This window comes from Rattus rattus, chromosome 11 (assembly GCF_011064425.1).
Source record: "Rattus rattus isolate New Zealand chromosome 11, Rrattus_CSIRO_v1, whole genome shotgun sequence".
In the NCBI taxonomy this organism is placed as follows: domain Eukaryota; kingdom Metazoa; phylum Chordata; class Mammalia; order Rodentia; family Muridae; genus Rattus; species Rattus rattus.
The window spans coordinates 95932941-95951129 of record NC_046164.1 but is presented as its reverse complement, the minus strand read 5'-3'; the positions used below and the strand labels follow the sequence as shown (position 1 = coordinate 95951129).

General features: G+C 36.3%; 1 protein-coding gene across 5 annotated transcripts in view; it reads left to right on the top strand.

Moving 5' to 3' along the window:
- Ccdc85a (coiled-coil domain containing 85A) overlaps positions 1–18189 on the top strand; it is a 224448-nt gene that overhangs the window by 197112 nt on the left and 9147 nt on the right. For 2 of the 5 annotated variants that reach the window (XM_032916881.1, XM_032916880.1), the window contains exon 4: positions 16330–16464. The exons of the other annotated variants lie outside the window; for them this stretch is intronic. In XM_032916881.1, the coding sequence (XP_032772772.1) occupies positions 16330–16464 (135 nt within the window). The remainder of the gene's footprint in view (positions 1–16329; positions 16465–18189) is intronic. 5 annotated transcript variants of the gene reach the window in all.

Sequence of the window (18189 nt, the reverse complement as noted above, 5' to 3'; positions counted from 1 at the left end):
TTTTTTTAAGATGAAATATTCTATAGATATCCATTAAATCCATTTGGTTCAGAACTTCTTTTAGTTTCTCTGTGCCTCTACTTAGTTTCTGTTTCCATGATCTGTCCAGTGTTGAGAGTGAGGTGTTCAAGACTCCCATTATCATTGTGTGAGGTGCAATGTGTGCTTAGAGCTTTAGTAAGGTTTCTTTTATAAACCTTTGTGCCTTGCATTTGCAGCACAGACATTCAGGATTAAGAGTTCATCTTGGTGGATTTTTCCTTAGGTGAATATGAAGTTTCCTTTCTTATCTTTTTTTGATAATTTTTGGTTGAAAGCTTATTTTATTCGGTATTAGAATGGCTACTTCAGCTTGTATCTTGGGACCATTTCCTTGTTTTCCAGCCTTTTATTCTGAGGTAGTGTTTGTCTTTGTCACTGAGGTATGTTTCCTATATGGAGCAAAGGGCTGGGTCCTCTTTCTGTATCCAGCCTAGTGGTATATGTCTTTTTATTGGGGAATTGAGTCCTCCATTGATGTTGAGAGATATTAGGAACCAATGATTGTTGTTTCCTGTTATTTTTGTTGTTAGAGGTAGAATTATGTTTTTGTGGCTATCTTCATTTGGGTTAGTTGAAAAAATTATTTTCTTGCTTTTCTCCTAAGAAAGTTTCCCTCATTGTGTTGGAGTGTTTCATCTATTTTTCTTTGTAAGGCTGGATTTGTGGAAAGATACTGTGTTAATTTCATTTTGTCATGGAATATCTTGGTTTTTCTACCTATGTTAATTGCAAGTTTTGCTGGATATTGTAGCCTGGGCTAGCATTTGTGTTCTCTTAGGGTCTCAATGACATCTGCCCAGAATCTTCTGGCTTTGCTAGTCTCTGGTGAGAAGTCTGGTGTAATTCTGATAAGTCTGTCTTTATACATTCCTTGACCTTTTTCTGTTACTGCTTTTAATATTCTTTCTTTGTTTTGTGCATTTGGTGCTTTGACTATTATGTGACAGAAGTAATTTCTTTTTTGGTCCAGTGTATTTGGAGTTCTGTAAGCTTCTTGTATGTTTATGGACATCTCTTTAGGTTTGGAAAGTTTTGTTCTATAATTTTGTTGAAGATATTTACTGGCCCTTTATTTTGGAAATCTTCACTTTCTTCTAGACCTATTATTCTTAGGTTTGATCTTCTCATTGTGTCCTGGATTTCCTGGAAGTTTGGGGTTAGGAGGTTTTTGTGTTTTACATTTTCTTTGATAGTTGTGTCAATGTTTTCTATGATATCTTCTGCTCCTGAGATTCTCTCTTCTATTTCTTGTATTATGTTGGTAATGCTTGTATCTATGACTCTTGATCTATTTCTTAGGATTTCCATCTGCAGGGTTTTCTCCCTTTGTGATTTTTTACTGTTTCTATTTCCACTTTTAGATCCTGGATGATTTTGTTCAATGCCTTCATCTGTTTGTGTTTTTCTGTAATTCTTTAATTGATTTTTGTGTTTCCTTTTTAAGGGCTTTTACCTGTTTTCCTGAGGTATCTTGTATTTTTTTAAGGAAGTTATTTATGTACATCTTAAAGACCTCTATCATTTTCTTGAGTTGTGATTTTAAGTGAATATCTTGCTTTTCTGGTGTGTTGGGACATCCAGGACTTACTGTGGTGGGGGAATTGGATTCTGATTTTGCCAAGTGGCTTTGGTTTCTGTTGCTTAGGTTCTTGCCCTTGCCTCTCGCCATCTGCTTATCTCTTGTGTTAGCTGTTCTTGCTGTGTCTTACAGTGTCTTGACCCTCCTGTAAGCCTGTGTATCAGCACCCCTGGAGAACTAGCTTTCTTCCACTGGGATCTGAGTACAGAGAGCTGTGTCACAGGGTTAGCTCTGGGTGCAGGTGGAAACTGGAAGGATCCTGTCCCAGACTGCTTCTAGGTTCCTGTGTTCAGAGGGCTCCAGGTGGGTTATTCTTGGGCCTGGAATGTGAGCAGAAGTGGTGGTCTCAATCCATACTCTCAGGATTGTCCACATGTCTGAGAGTCCAGCTCTCTCCCCACGGGATCTGTGTACAGATAGCTGTGTCACAGGGTAAGCTTGGAGTGCAGGAGGAGACCAGAAGATGTCTTACTTCTCCACCTTTTCTTTCAATGAGAAAAGATGGTATCTATGCAGAGATGAAAACTTAAGTGATAATATAATTTTTTCCTTATGCATACTCTTTTCAAAAGTTTTGTTGTTCAAAGTATTTGTCTCGATGTCTCCAGATCTACTTTATGTGTTTGCTGATGTTAACTGTGCTGTAATGTACTTGGGGCATAGGAGTAGTTGACCATCAGCAAAGCCTTTGCAAAGAAATGTAATATTTAGGAGGAAAAGTTTTCCAAGATCAGATGCTTGCATTTGACTTGAAAACACAAACCACCTTTCAAGGGTTGTGGTCCAATTGAGTGGGATATTTTAGACATGTATTTATAGAAATGTAGCAACATTTTATTGAGTAAGTGATTATATTAATTCTGTGTCCTGGCTATTCTTGCATGCCTTGGAGAGACTGCTAAGAAAATAACGTGAGGGTGTGGGTGGAGCTTTAAAAAATGATTTTCTATACTATCCTACAAAGACTAATTCTATGTTTAACAATGAATGAAGAAAACTACTTCTGGCTAAGGAAGCTAAGGAAGTTAATCTCTCATTTTTCTTTAAGTGAGAGGGCATTTTACTGAAGAATGAGGAACTTGTAGACCTCTGTAGAAATTAAGTAAATTCTGTACTTTTCAATTCCTTCATATTGATATCCTTTTTTCCCCACTATCTCTAATCACGTATTCTCATAAAAGACAATTTGGCTATTTATACAATATCTATTCATCAAGAATGTGAAGGGCACTTTGGGGAGAAAAAAGCAGTTTAGTGTCTGCAGCACATTTGCCATGGTAATATGAGGAGAGTTCTCAGTTGTTGACCTTAAGATGTGTTGACATTAGAAGAGCTGGGGTAGAAAGGGCTTTAAAAGATTACACAGTGTGATGTTCATGTTGAGTCCTGAAAGGCATACAACTACCACTTATCATTTAAAATAAAAGAAAGCTTAAAAAGAGAGATGAGAGAATTGTATTGACAATGTTTGGTTGGTGACCCAGTGATACCCTGGCAGTTATGAGGCCTCTCTATGCCACTCACAATTTTCAGAGTGCTTCTCAATCATGTTTGTTAGTCACCCTTCACAGCTACCACAGGAAACTAATTGCTAGGGCTCTCTATTCTCCTGTTGGGAACAAGTGCCATGCTGAGTGTCAGGCATTCAGTGCCTTCTGAAGCTCATTAGTCTCTGATCATTTCTACCTTGGGCCAGAATAGTATTTTCTCCTTTTTGTAAAGCAGATACCTTTGAGCAACCTTAGGAAATCTTTTTCTAACAGCTAAGCTGTCTTCTAGGATAATGCTATGACAAAGCTTCAAATTAAAACAAATCTTAAACTTGAATTCTTTATACCTTCACTTTAGCCCTTTCCAGAAGTTTCTAAATCAACTTTTCCAATATCTTGGTTTGAATTTTAAAGGTTATCTTTACTTAGGTTATAGCCACAGGGATTTTGCCATTTGATTTCTTTCAAGTCATTCTGAAATTTCAGGGAAACTGACATATTTTTAAACTCGGAGAGCCTGAGTTTGTATCTTTGCCTGTGGTAAAGACTCTTATGGAGGAAAGGGATGAAGAGATTTTTTTTTTTTTGGTTCTTTTTTTTCGGAGCTGGGGACCGAACCCAGGGCCTTGCACTTCCTAGGCAAGCGCTCTACCACTGAGCTAAATCCCCAACCCCGGGATGAAGAGATTTTTATTTCAGTTGTTAAGTGCTGCACTTTATCCATAAAATTTTATGTAGTTTTTGGAATGAATAAATGCGAGCATTTGATTACCTCAGGGAAAGTGAATACATAGTAGAAAATTAGTGAGTTCTCTTCACTTTTGTGAGAGTAACAACAACAGCAACAACAACAACAATAACAAAAACCCTTAATAATCAGATGCTAGAATATCGATAAGTCATGAAAGACAGTCCATTCAATCTTTTTGATTTTGTTTATTAAAACAGGGTTTCTCTGTGTAACAACACTGGCTGTCATGGAACTTCCTTTTTAGGCCAGGCTGACTTCAAACTCACAGAGATCAGCCTGACTCTGCCTCCTGAGTACTGGGATTAAAGATCTGTGCCATTGTGCCTGGCCATCTTTTACCTCTTGAATGTATTTTGCATATCTCTCTCAGTGGTACTTGTTTAGGCAATGGGGACATAATATTGAATAAGAAATCCAAGGTTTCTCATGGGGTTTGCAGTTTAACAGATGGGTTATTTTTTTTCATCTTTATTAACTTGAGTATTTCTTATTTACATTTCTATTTTTATTCCCTTTCCTGGTTTCCGGGCCAACATCCCCCTAACCCCTACCCCTCCCCTTCTATCTGGGTGTTCCCCTCCCCATCCTCCCCCCATTACCACCCTCCCCCCAACAATTACGTTCACTGGGGGTTCAGTTTTGGCAGGACCAAGGGCTTCCCCTTCCACTGGTGCTCTTATTAGGCTATTCATTGCTACCTATGAGGTTAGAGTCCAGGGTCAGTCCATGCATAGTCTTTAGGTAGTGGCTTAGTCCCTGGAAGCTCTGGTTGCTTGGCATTGTTGTTCATATGGGGTCTCGAATGCCAGCAGCAAACCACTAAACTGAGAACGGGACCTCCGTTGAAGGAATCAGAGAAAGGACTAGAAGAGCTTGAAGGGGCTCGAGACCCCAGATGGGTTATTTTTAAGACCTTAAATGTGCAATACTTTATGAAGCAAACAAAAGCATTTAGAATTGTACAGTGATGGGGATACATGAGTCAGAAGAAACCTCTTTGTAAAGTTAGAAGTAACATCAATGTGCCTCTAGCAAAAGGCATGAGCATGGCATGGAAACAGAATATGGGAAGCAAGAACCCAAAGAACTAAAGCATTAAATGAAGAAGTAAATCATGACTTAGGAACAGGAATGCAAAGACCAGGATGCTGATGTGCGATGCATGGAACAGAGAGCAGTAGCAGATGAGCCAGAGACAGGCTCATCTGTGGAGTTTGTTGGTTAAGGTCAAAGTTTAGGATTTGAGTCTGAGTTGATAAAAAGCCACCAGAGGAATTGAACTTGAGGAAGAGTATCATTATTTACATTTTACAAGGGTAATTTTCAACATTTGCTGCTGACCAGATTGTAAAAGTTAGAAGTAGAGAGAGGGAACCTAGGGACCTCTAGAATGAAATGTTTTGTAATCTGAAGGAGCTTAATTATCTTCCATTCAGTGGAAAATTGAAGTCATAGTATATTTTAATATTTCTTTTTTAATATTTACTTTATGTGTATGTGTGTACCTGCAGATATCGATGTGTACATGTCCACATACCTCATTCCTGTAGAAGTCAGAAGAGGGTGTCAGATACTCTGAAACTAGAGATCCAGGAGGTAGTATGATGTGATGTAGGTACTGGAGACTAAATTTGGGCTCTTTGCAGGAGCCGTGAGTAGGCTGAACTACTGTGCTATCTCTTCAGTACCCTCACAGTATATTCTGAAACAGAGCAAATATACTCAGGGACAATCTGGAATTGGCATAGAAGAGGATGCATATGACTTTGTAACTGGCCATCGACTCCAGAATGAATCATGAACAAAGCCTATATGGAGACTGTGGAACGAGGGAGTCACAGTATCCCCTTCCACCCAGGTGGCCTTGGAAAACTCAAATATGACCCTTGAAGTTTCATGTAAGGCTATGGAATTGGCAGTACTGTTTGTTGAGATGGGGAAGACTAGAAGGCACAGGTAAGGAGTATTATTTAGCCACAGGGGCTCTGACTCTGCTCTGTGTTCTGCTGGGCTCTAAGAGATGAACTGAGGGGTTTAACACAATCATTACTGAGCTGTCCTTTGTATCCAAATGTAATGTTAATGACATTTGTTCCCACATTCTCAGTTCAGTTCTTTGTCTTTTCATGTGTAGTAATCTTCTCCATCGCAGCTACATTCCACTGGATAAAACCAAAATCTTTTATGGCCCCATACCAGACACTTTTTCTCTCTTTGCTATCAACCAATCAGAAGGTACTTTATGTGTATCACCCTTCCACTAAGTTCAGTTCCTCATTGTAAGTTGTATGGATAATGAAAGTCTTAAATTAAGCCCATACATCAGGCAGAAGCAGAATGTACATGAATGCAGAAGCAGAATGTATGTGAAGGCAGTGGTTCCCATTTCCTACCTGTTGTTTAGCAGCGCCTTTTAAGGACACCTTCATTGTTATGCTTTGTCTGTTGTCACTCTGGCTCAGGGGATAGAGAATGTTTGCTGTCTTATTCTCTTCAACATACTAATGTGTCTCTTTCTGGAGTTTGTCATCTGTAACTTTTATTTTAAAAAATATCCCATTTTAATTACTTGCATTTATTTATTTATTTATTTTTCTTGGGAATTAAATTTACATGTTTGAAAACTTCATATGGATTAACAGCTATTTCTATTCCCTCCATCCAAACATTGCAGAGTTTAATCCTATATTATCAGCAAGAACGTACTTGTCATTGCATGAGGCTAGTAGCAGTTATAATTTAAATATTTTTACAAACTCCTTTTTCTTTTTAAATCTGGCTCATGAAGAGAAAATGATTTGGAGGCTGTTGGTAAGGAAGAAGACAGTTTCTGGGCTTCATATCATTAATTACTTCTTTCATCTTGGATTTAAATCTGAGGAAGGAATTAGATATGTTGCTGCCTTTGGTATTTCCTGTCCTGGTTAATGGCATGGCAATCTAGCTGGTACTCAGACAGAAAGCTGAGAGCATATTGTTTCCATCTTCATTATATCCAGGTCCACATCAAGGTTCATACTGTCTTACCCTTTAAATCACTATCATCACATCCCTCTTTAGTTCTATTGAATAATGATCATTTGTCACCAGTCTTTTTATCAGTCACCTCCCTAGATCTTCATCCCAACTAGATTGGCCCCACTGCAATGATTTTTCATGTTATTATTAGATGTGTCTGGAAAACAGTTCCCATTATAGACCATGGTTCCACTTCTTCCCATGACCTGGAAGATTAATCTGATTAGGTATCACACTGACTCATTGTCTGTGGCTCTAGGCCTCACATATGATACTGTGCTCATGTCTATGCATTGATTCCATTTCTCTGGGATGTCAGGAGACCAATGGCATCACCAGTCCCAGGTGTCCTGTAGTATATACTAGAACACTAACCACCTCCCTGGTGAGACACTCCAAAGATGTCAACTGCACTTGAGATGATGCCTGAGAGCATACTTTCCTTCCTGAATCTTGTAAAGTGAAAGCATCACTTCAGCTTATGATTTATACTCATACTACACTACACTACACACACACACACACACACACACACATACACTCACACATACACTGTGAAATAAGCATTTTTATTGAGTGCTCCACAGATGAAGTCTTTATTTTTTTTCTGCCAAGCCAATTAAATTATTCAAACTTATTAAAATCGATAAATTTACTACATTTTGAATCATCCTTAATTATTTGCTTAAAAGAATAACTGTTAAAATAATTTGTTAACAAAGATGTCACTTTAGACTACATTTATATTGAGTAAATTTGCCACGTATGAATTGTTTTTTGTGTACTCACTCCAGGTCCATGAGAAAAAAAATAGAGAGGGAGAGATAATGAATTAGACTAAAAAGAGTGACATCCTCAGACTGAAATGTGACAAGAAAAATCATGAGACCGTAAAAGTGTCAATAGAGTACACACACGAAAGGGAAGAATTTTCACAAGAAGTGCATTGTTTCCCTAGAACAATCACTGTATTTGTTAGACTTCCTCATCTGCTTCATTTATAGACTAACCAACTTAGTATATATTCCATAGGGAGTACAGTGACTACATCGAACATCAAGCTTTATAAAGCTTGTGTTAGCATAAGCAGTGCTTTGTGAAACTACTGAAGTTGTAGGAGTGCACGTAGGAGTGAGTCAGCCACATGAGCACAGAGATTTGTGTCCTAGGTTCATCCCTACTAGTCCATAACAACATTCTCTGAATCTGGTATCTCAGGCCCAGAGACATTTCAAGAAGAATGATCTCCCCTAGGATCCTCTGAATCTTTCTGGAGTCTAAGAGCTAGATCAATGGACAAAAATAGAGAGTGTTTCATAGAAGAGTACAACTAACAAAGCTTATTATAAAGTATAAATTATTGAGAACAACACCAACTACCTAGTTAATGTGTCTTAAAATTTGTGGACAGTGAGATGGTTTCTCAGGTAAAATGTCTGTGCAAACCTAAATACCACTTTTATCCCTGACACGCATGGTGGAAGTGGAAACTGACTGCATGGAATTGTCCTCTGACCTGAGAATGTGTGCTGTGGCGTGCACCTGTATATAATAGTAATAGGCTAAACATTTAAAAAATAAAATGTGCTTTTACATTACACACAAATACTGTGTCTCCAAAGATGGTTGGAAATACATACATAAGTGAAATAATAAATCTAGCTAATAAATATATATTCTCTCACATAGTTAGTTTTGTGGCTGTATGTTTATTATTAGCATTTTCTAAGATAACTGATGCATTGTTACTAATATATTATAGACTAGATCTCTTGAACTCCTATTCATACTAATTGATACACTGTATTATTTGGCTAATATCGCCCTAACACTTCTTGCATTCAACTCTGGTAGACAACCCATTTGCTTCACTACTACACGATCAATTTTTAAAGATTCCACATATAAATAAGATAACACCATCTTTCTGTTATTCTTTGCCTGGTTCATTTCACTTAGAATAATATAGTTCTGGCTTTCTGTATTGTCAAAAATGATAGAATTTTATCCTCTGTATGGTTGAATGGTACGCATTTATTCATTTTTGTATGGACACCAGTTTTATATGTATGTGTGGCTGTCTCTGTTGCCAGGTTATTTAGGGATCTTAGCTATTTCTAATACTATTGTAGTGGAAATTGAAGGACAGGCATTTTTTCAGTCTCATTTCATTTTTTTAGAAGTATGCACCGGTGAATCACACTGCGATTCTATTTTCAGGTGTCATATTGTTTGTTTTTCATTGTAGTTGAGCTGGTTTGCTTTCTCACCGGTGATATATCAGTTTTAATTCCTGTGAACCCTTTTCCAGAACTTGTTATCGGTTGTACTTTTAACATTTCCTTTTGTAATTGGGTTTGGATATTTGTCATTCCTTTTCAAAGTCATTATGGATATTAACATTTTTCCATTTATCTGTTGTTTCATGCATTCTTTGTCTTCTTTTGAGAAATGTCTAATCAAGGGCTCGCACCTGTAATCCCAGCAGCACTTGGGAGCCTAAATAGAAGGTTACTTAGTAAGTCTCAAGCTAGTCCAGGCTGCAGAGGAAAGAGTGATTCTATCTGAAACAATTATGTGTATGTGAGTTCCTGGCCCTCTATCTAACTGAATTATTTGGTTTTATGCCATTGACTTGCTTGAATCCCTTACATATTTTAGACATTCATTGTTTATATATTATGAAGGAAGTATTTACATATAATAATAGTTTGTATTGGTCAGTATTAATATTTTGACTGATAGCATTTTGGTAGTACTAACATGGTAGGAATACAGTGATTGAAAACATTTATGAGTAAGAGGAGCCTTCCACATGTCTCCTTGTCTACTGGGGAGACATGTGTGTAAACAGACTGAATGTCCCAACTGTGTGCAAAGCAAATGCTCATCATTGCACTGTGTATCCAGATTTCTTTCTGATTTCTCTCTGCATGATGTAGAATGCTTTGGCAGGAACAGTATGTTGTTTTATGTGTCAGACTCTTTACTTCTATTTTCTGTCAGTTTTTTTTCATTCCTAATGAATATGCTTAAAATATAGTCTATGGTTTTGCATTGTATATTAAGGAAGGTCTATTTTGCTTCATGAATCCCATGAAACACTAACAATTTCATTTGACACATCCATTTTTAAGAAACTGAAGCTTGCTATGTCTCTCTGACATGGAACTCTGATCTTTGGACTATTGCCTTTTGTCTGCCCACTCAGTGTATATTTTTGTATAGAATTTTTACTGTAGGATATTAAGGCCACTTTTAACTAGAATACATTTCATAGAGTAATTTCCTATTTATGGATATATTTTGCTTAGATTGATTGAGGACTGAAGTATAGATACTTTCTTTTTAAATAATTTCAAACTCTAAATGTTTCTTACATGCAGCATTTGCTATGGTGGTTGTATTTGTTACTTCTAGTTGCAATGCTAAAATGCCATGATCAAAGCAGTTTAGAGATGGGGAGTGTCTATGTCAGGGTTTGAGAGAGAGAGAGAGAGAGAGAGAGAGAGAGAGAGAGAGAGAGAGAGAGAGAGAGATCCATCATGGTGGGTGAGAAGTGACAGCACGTAGTTGGAGCAGGAAGCTGAGATCATATCTTGTCATACTGAGAACAAACTGGAATTAGAGTGAGGCTGTGTACTCTCAAAGTCCAAATCCTGTCATTTGCTTGCCTCAGAAGGCCACAGACACCTCCTAAAGATTCTGTGCCATCTCCAGAGTAATCAAATAAATGTTGCTTTGTAATTTTCCTACATGGTCTCTTTCTCTAAAGAAGTGTTGCTTAAGAATTTGGGCAGCATCTTTCTTTGTTCTAATGGAGATGGACCTCTGAGTTACAAGACATCTAGCAGTATTCTAGGCATCTGTGAACTCAGTGGTCATAGAATCTGCCCAGTTTAGACAGTAAAATGTCTAGAGAAACTTTTTTTTCACAAGGTATCTCCCTGAGGAAGAAAATTGTCCCAAGCTGAGAGATATTTCTATATATAAAATCATGTGAAAGTAAACTGACACATTATAAAATGTGTTGACAACAAAACCGAAAACATTCCTGATAATGAGAGTAAATACAGATCAGTTGTATGGAATAGCAGTATTCTGGGAGACTCTTTCATGTCAGCTCTCAAATCTGTAGAATGAAATCCATACTATTTTATCACTAATACTTATAATTTGTAGATGATGAGACTGAGGCTCAGAGAGATAACATAGCTTTCTTAAAATTATGAAACTCCTAAGCGTCATAGCGAGTTTATAATTCAGACCTGTGTTTTCAATAAAAATTTATTGGGATATATAATTTCATGGTGTTTAATATATTACATGATAGTTACCTAAAACGTTTAAATGAATAAATAATCTATATAAGTATAGAATATTTTAATATAGTGTTTCATTATTTCTTTGAGAATTACACACACATACAGACACACACACACACACACAGTATTTTGGTTATATTTGTTCTCTACTCCTTCTTTTAACTTCTCTAGAATCTCCTCATTATACTCCATGCTAAGTCCCATTTTTTTTTGTTAATAGCCCATTGCATACATATATACATTGGTGTGGGGTAATCAACTGGAGAGTGGTGAATCTGTAAGGTATCACACTCCTAAAGAGAAGTGGTTGTCCCTACTTGAGTAGCCATCAACTGTCAATAGCCCGGGAGAGAGGCTCCTGACCATCTCCTCCTCCTTATTGGAATGTTGAGTAGATTGATCTTATGCAAGTCCTCTATGGGCAACTATAGCTGCAATGAGTTCACGAGTGCATTGGTTTTGCTGAGCAGAAGAAGCTGCTGCTCTCCTCCTGACTTCTGGATCTAACAGTCTTTTCACCCTCTTTTCCAAATAGCCTGGGAGGAAAGTGGTGCAGTAGAGATATTTAATATGTAAGTAAACATTTCCCAGATAATTATTCTCTGCACTTTGAGGACTTACGAGTTTCTATGTTAGTACCCTCCACTGCACAAAGATACTTCTCTGAAATGAACAGAGGACTGCACTGATCCACTGTTATGGAGGGAGATGTGCATTTATAGAGCAAATTGATGCTATGTCTATTTAGAAAAATAATAGTAGTAGGCTCACCCTTGGGGCCTGTGGCTACCTTGGCCAGATTTAGAGTACCAGGGATGTGTTTTCCTCCCATGGAATTGGTCCTAAATCCAACTGGGATGTGGTTCATTACTCCCCCTAACATTTCAGCCACCATTGAATCTGTGTGCTAATTTGCTAAGCTGGTCATTCTTGTAATGTTCATATCTTAGCACTACTGTTTTTTATTTTCTCTCCAAGCAGACTAAGTAGCCCCTTCTGGTATATGGTAGCTAGTCAGTCTTAAAAAAGTCTTCCTGGTTAGTACCACCTTGGTTTCTCCATGTTTGTTCACTAAAGTGATCATCAACTGTCAAAAACAGTGTCTTACGATCAAGTTGTGATGGGCAGCTAAGAACAGTAGCAATAGACTGTATTGCCATAAGGGGTCTGACTCCTTGATCAACTTCTTGAAGGGAGGATATAAAATTTCTCAATAAGTTTTTAAATATATTTTATAGGTAGTTTTAGATTTAATTTGAATAAAAACAATTATCTTAAATACAAAGCAGAGGGTATATATCATTGACTATCTATGCAATGAAATCTTCTGGATAGTCTGCCAAAATCAACATCTCTTATTTAATCTACATGTCTCTTATGTGCAGCACAAGTTTTGCAATTCTTAAATGTGGAGATTATACAAAGAAGCTGAGTATTCCTTTTTAAGGAATTTGAATAAGATTCAATAAGATTAAGGAAAGATTCATTTTTTGCATTCATTTGTATGTGTGTGTGTATGTTAGTATGTGTGTGTGTGTATTCAATAAGAAGTCTGGTGTACCCATATTGCAGAATTCCTTAGTAGAATATATAACGCAGAAAACATTATCAATTTTGAATTGCATTTTCCCTAATTACAGTGAATCATTGGGAAGAATTTTTGTGAATGCTTTATTTTGTAGGCAATTTTTCTGTATTGTAGAAACTACAGATCAAATTTTGAATAATCATCTCTTGTGACTTAAGTTTCATCCAAGAGACTAATGATGTTTTTACATGATTTCGTGACTTCTGCAAGGATTCATTAACAATATGCATTGACTCAGATTTTAAAAGAATGATTAATTGAAATAGTTTGTTTTGCAGAATTGGCTTCTGATTTCTTAATATACATACACAACCCATTGAGAAATATTAAGAGAGACTATATGTCCTAGAAGACTCTGTATATGTTCAGATAATTATAACTATTCACTAAAAGGGTCCTGGTTGGAAAGTAAGGGCCCTCATATGCTGATTAAAAGCTGAATTTGTATTTAAGAGCAGAGGAGTTTCAGGAGCCACTAAACTTCTGACCTCTTAAATCCTGAGATGTAGACACTGACTCAGCACAACGTATGTAGAGGATTTGAGAATGGTTCTTGTTTCTTCTTCCTTTCTAAGTCAGTGAAGTACAAGTCTATAGATCAGACTGACTCAGAACGGGGAAGATATCCATAGCTTAAATATCAGCTACTTTATGTTTTCCAAACCCTTTTTTCTAAGATTCTCAATGAGTCCATATTAATGGATTTGTCTATTAACCTTTCAAGGGGAAACTTTATTTTATCTGTGGTTTGTTAGGATGCCGTGTCTTACATTGGCATATGTTGTTAACAGTCTCCTTTGCCTTTCTCTCAGGTCTTAATTTTTACTTCTCCCTTTTCACAGATTTCTAATGTTTCTCTGGCCCTTTCAGAAATTTTTAGTTTGTGAAAATAAAAACAAGTCATTATTGTAAACTTTATTTCATCCATTTTCTTTCCTGCCTCAAACTATGTGTTTTTCTTATTGACTCACAATATCAAACTGTACATAGAAATTTTATTAAAGAACATATAGAAAATCAATAATTTTTAACTTCCAAAAATCATTTCAATGTAATGGCTGGTAGGTTATTGGAATATGATCATTACTTAATGGGACAATGGATGAATATGATTGGGTTTCACATGTTGCTGTAAATAATTCCAAAGGTAGAGATACTGAAGATTTCTTCCATTTTATGAAGTTGTCTGGAGAATATTTCATGGTAGACAGAGAGCTGGAAAACCTGAACTTTGTTGTTGGTGTGAATGAAAGTCAAAAGACAATAGTCTCAGAATGTATTTTTATATTTATCTAAATTCTCAAAGTCTTGAAATCTCTTATCAAATCAAGAATCCTGATTCTCCAGAGGCATGGTTTCATCAAATTGGTTATTCTACAACCAAGAAGTTCTTGTATATTATTCCCATTTAGGGGCTTACTGATAGTGTACGAACATATTTGATGAACTTTATAAAGAGCCTTTTTATCAGACTTAAGTGTGCAGCTACTTTATGTTGCATGAGCATCCCCACATTGCATTTTTACTCTCTGAATGGCTCTTTGTTTTTGCAAACTTCTCAGGTGGATATTTCATGGGGGAGTTACTACCACAAAGGTCAGGTATTGAGATTTGGCCTCACTACATATGACAGGAGAATGAAAATAGGTTTTAATCTTGTGTGATTTACTTACTTAACTAGATCTGACAAATTTAAGGTCTGAGAGATGCTGAAGTCATGGAAATCATGAAAACCAGATGACTTATAAAATTAACTATAAAATTTGCATTTCTAATTAATGATTCTCACAGAAATAAAATTGATTAGTGTGTGGGTGGCTAGTAAACTTAAAGCCATCAATCATTTTATAAATTGTTGGATATAATCATTTTGATGATCAAAGAGGTCAGATAATTACATATGAAAAAATTAACTAAAGGATAATTTCACATCAGAATTGCATGCTGATATGATCACAGACTTTGGCACAGATATATAATTTTCTGATACATATGATAGTAGATTGTGGAGGAAACGGTAAGCTGACTTTGCAGAGTGTGCCTAGTCAACTGCTATAAACAATTGCTACCTCTGACAAGACCATGCTCTATTTTCTTTGTTGTTCCACCCCTAAAATCACTGAGAAAACAACACCAAAACACTAACTTCTAGGAAACGTATTTATGTGAACAAAATGGTTTTTTTTTTTTCTTTTTTTTTTCCGGAGCTGAGGACCGAACCCAGGGCCTTGCGCTTGCTAGGCAAGCGCTCTACCACTGAGCTAAATCCCCAACCCCAACAAAATGCTTTTAAAAAGTATATTTTATATAATTACATCATTTCCCTTTCACTTTTTCTGTTCCAGCCCTGTCTTATAGCCCCCCTTGTTTTATTTCAAATCCATTGTCTCCTTTTTCATAAGTTGTTGTTTTATACATATATGTATATACAGTTACATTCCTAAATATAACATGCTCAGTCTGAATGATGTTTCTCACATATGTTTTCAGGTCTACTCTTTTGGTATTGAAGAACAGTTGACACTCTAATAGAGAGGCCTAATAGACAGTGTCTAATAATGGATGGAGGAAGGCTGAAACTTCATCCCTGAAAATAGAACTAAAGTATTTTATTCTCAGTTTCGATCTCTCAGAATTACCCTACACATTTCCACACTACGATTATTGGCCATTGTGTGGTAGTGTGATCTTTTGTTTAGTTGTTTTGCTTTGGGACATAGTAGCCTTAGGAATAAAAACAATATCTTATTCAAATAAGCTTATTTTGCTTCTGATTATTGTAATAGAATTATATGGGTAGTAGAAAGCTGAACGTTCAGGGAAATTACTTTTAGAATTTTCTTTTTTCTTCATTTATATTACCTCTACTAACAATAAGTATACAAATTTGAACATTGAGTAAATTATTTTAAAAAAGTATAAAAGTTATTTTAATGCAATGATTATCTCTTAGGATTTGATAATTTTCATGATGCAACAATTTTGTTGAAAATTTGACATATTATTGATAAAATCTTCAACAGGTATCCTTTAGCAAAAGTCCTTATTGCTTCAAATTACATTACTAATTATTTCTGTTAAGTTTAAACATTCAACAGTTTATATATCTGAAAGATTTGTGCTGATTTTGTTCCTAACACATAAAATCCATGAAATCACATCATTTAAATATCCTGAAGAGTTTTTCTTTTATTTCCCTTTTATAAAATCTTTTGACTGACAAGGTACTGGAAATTCTCTTAAATGATGAGGCAAAATAAATATCCAAAATTGTCATTCTGATTGTTTCTGTAAAAAAAAAAATCTTTTGATAGCTTGAGGGTGCAGTTATTATTGTATAAGTGACATCACTATGAGGTCCCACAAAGACTTCTGATTGATATTTTAGATTTTCCCCTAACTACAGGTGCATGTTATAGCTTGCCATTGTGGTCATTGTGGTTCATCTCATTAAGTTTCTTATTCTGTCTGCTTTCTTGAGTCTTGGGAAACTGTATTTTTTCTGAGTGATTGTACCATATTGTTCCAAATATAAGGCCACCCAGAATAGAAGTCAACCTCCAACTAGAAACAGCTCAAATATGGAGAAAGGCTGGGGGCCCAGAGCCCGGCGGGTCTTGCAGTGGTGGCAAGGGTGCCGAGGAATAGGAAGATGCCTGCCCTCTCTCCCGGTGAGTGAAGATGAGTGAGCTGTCTGCATTTGCTTGTGTATAACCAGATAGTGTCTGTTGCTAGAGGAATATCATAGTTTGGGAGGGGGACATATATGCTAAGTCTGTGTGCATGGAGGAAGGTGGTTGTATGCGGATGGGGTGGGAAGATAAGTGGGGATTGGAATCCTTTACCTTTTACCAGTTTTAGTTTATTTTGATCTACATTTCAAATTTGAGCAAGCCTAACTACAGGAGAGGGCCAAAGCAGGAAAAAAAAACATGTAAACTCCAGGTGCATCATGTGGCCTAAGAAATATATCCCTTGCCTACTGACAGAGTATCTGGATATTTTTGTGTATGATATGTATTTACAGCAGGTCTTCATATATGGCTTGAATACAAACAACTCAAGATGGGAATCATAGTTCCAATTTTATTATGGTCTTTTATGTTTAAATTCTTCGTCTTCTGAGCCAGCCCAGTATAATTTAAATAAAAGGCCTTAATCTTATTGAAACAAGCTCTGAGAGACTATTTAATATTATTTAGTGTATTGAAGTCTACTCAGTAGCACATTAAAAACTAGTTTAGTCAGAATGGATAAGTCAACTGAGAGTACATACTTAATGAACCTATGTAATTCTCTAAATATCCTCATAAACATTTAGAAAGCTGAACTTCTATTGTGTTACATGAGGCAGAATGGGATGCTGAATTTTATTGTTACAATCTAGAAAAGCATTTAGTACATTTGGTATTAAATTTTACCATTACTTTTCTTACTTTCCTCCCAAACATTGTATGTATAGAAAGATCTATCTATCTATCTATCTATCTATCTATCTATCTATCTATCTATCTATCTATCTATCTATCTATCTATCTATCTATCTATAGGTCTATCTAATCTATCTATCATCTACCTAATATTGGAAAGAAGAGGGACAGGGGGAAAGAGGCAGAGGAAAAGTGTGTGTGTGTGTGTGTGTGTGTGTGTGTGTGTGTGTGTGTGTGTGCGTGCGAGAGAGAGAGAGAGAGAGAGAGAGAGAGAGAGAGAGAGAGAGAGAGAGAGAGAATGAGAATTCACCTTGATCTTTCTGGTTGATTGCTAGTCCATGGGTCTCAAAGCTAATTTAAAGTTAAGGGTTTGAAAGATACATTTTCCCCTAATCAATATTCCAAGTAAGAACGTATTATAATCATTTTAAAAAGAAAACTAATAAAAGCTTTTACTTGTTTCTTAGTAGCTATGATTAACACAGGTGTCTTCCTAAGTTTAAACAATGCCAGTTGACTCAGGTCATTAGGTCATTATGTCATTAGGTTCAAAAATAGTTTAATGTTGGGTTTAAAATCTTTGTTAATCCAAATTATTTTTAAAAGCAGAGGTCCCCTGTCCAAGAAAATCATGCTATTTATTACTGATGTGTCTGGCTAACTTTTGGTTAAACATGTAAACATAAGATTTAGAGATAAATTTTTCATAAAAGGGGCCTTAAGGAAGGAAATGGAAGGATGACTACCTACAATAGGAGTGTTTATGGTCTTGTCTATCAGATCACCAAGCAGAAGAAAAATAGCACAGTATGCATGTGAACTGAATGCACACAGCCCCTCCCCCAGCAAGCTTTGCTGATAGAGAGTCTAGGTTAGTACCAGCAGGGGAAGAAAACTACAGAAGAATAGTGTCACTCAGGGAAGAAGAGTTTCCCTGTCACTCATGTCTTTGGATTCACTTAATCT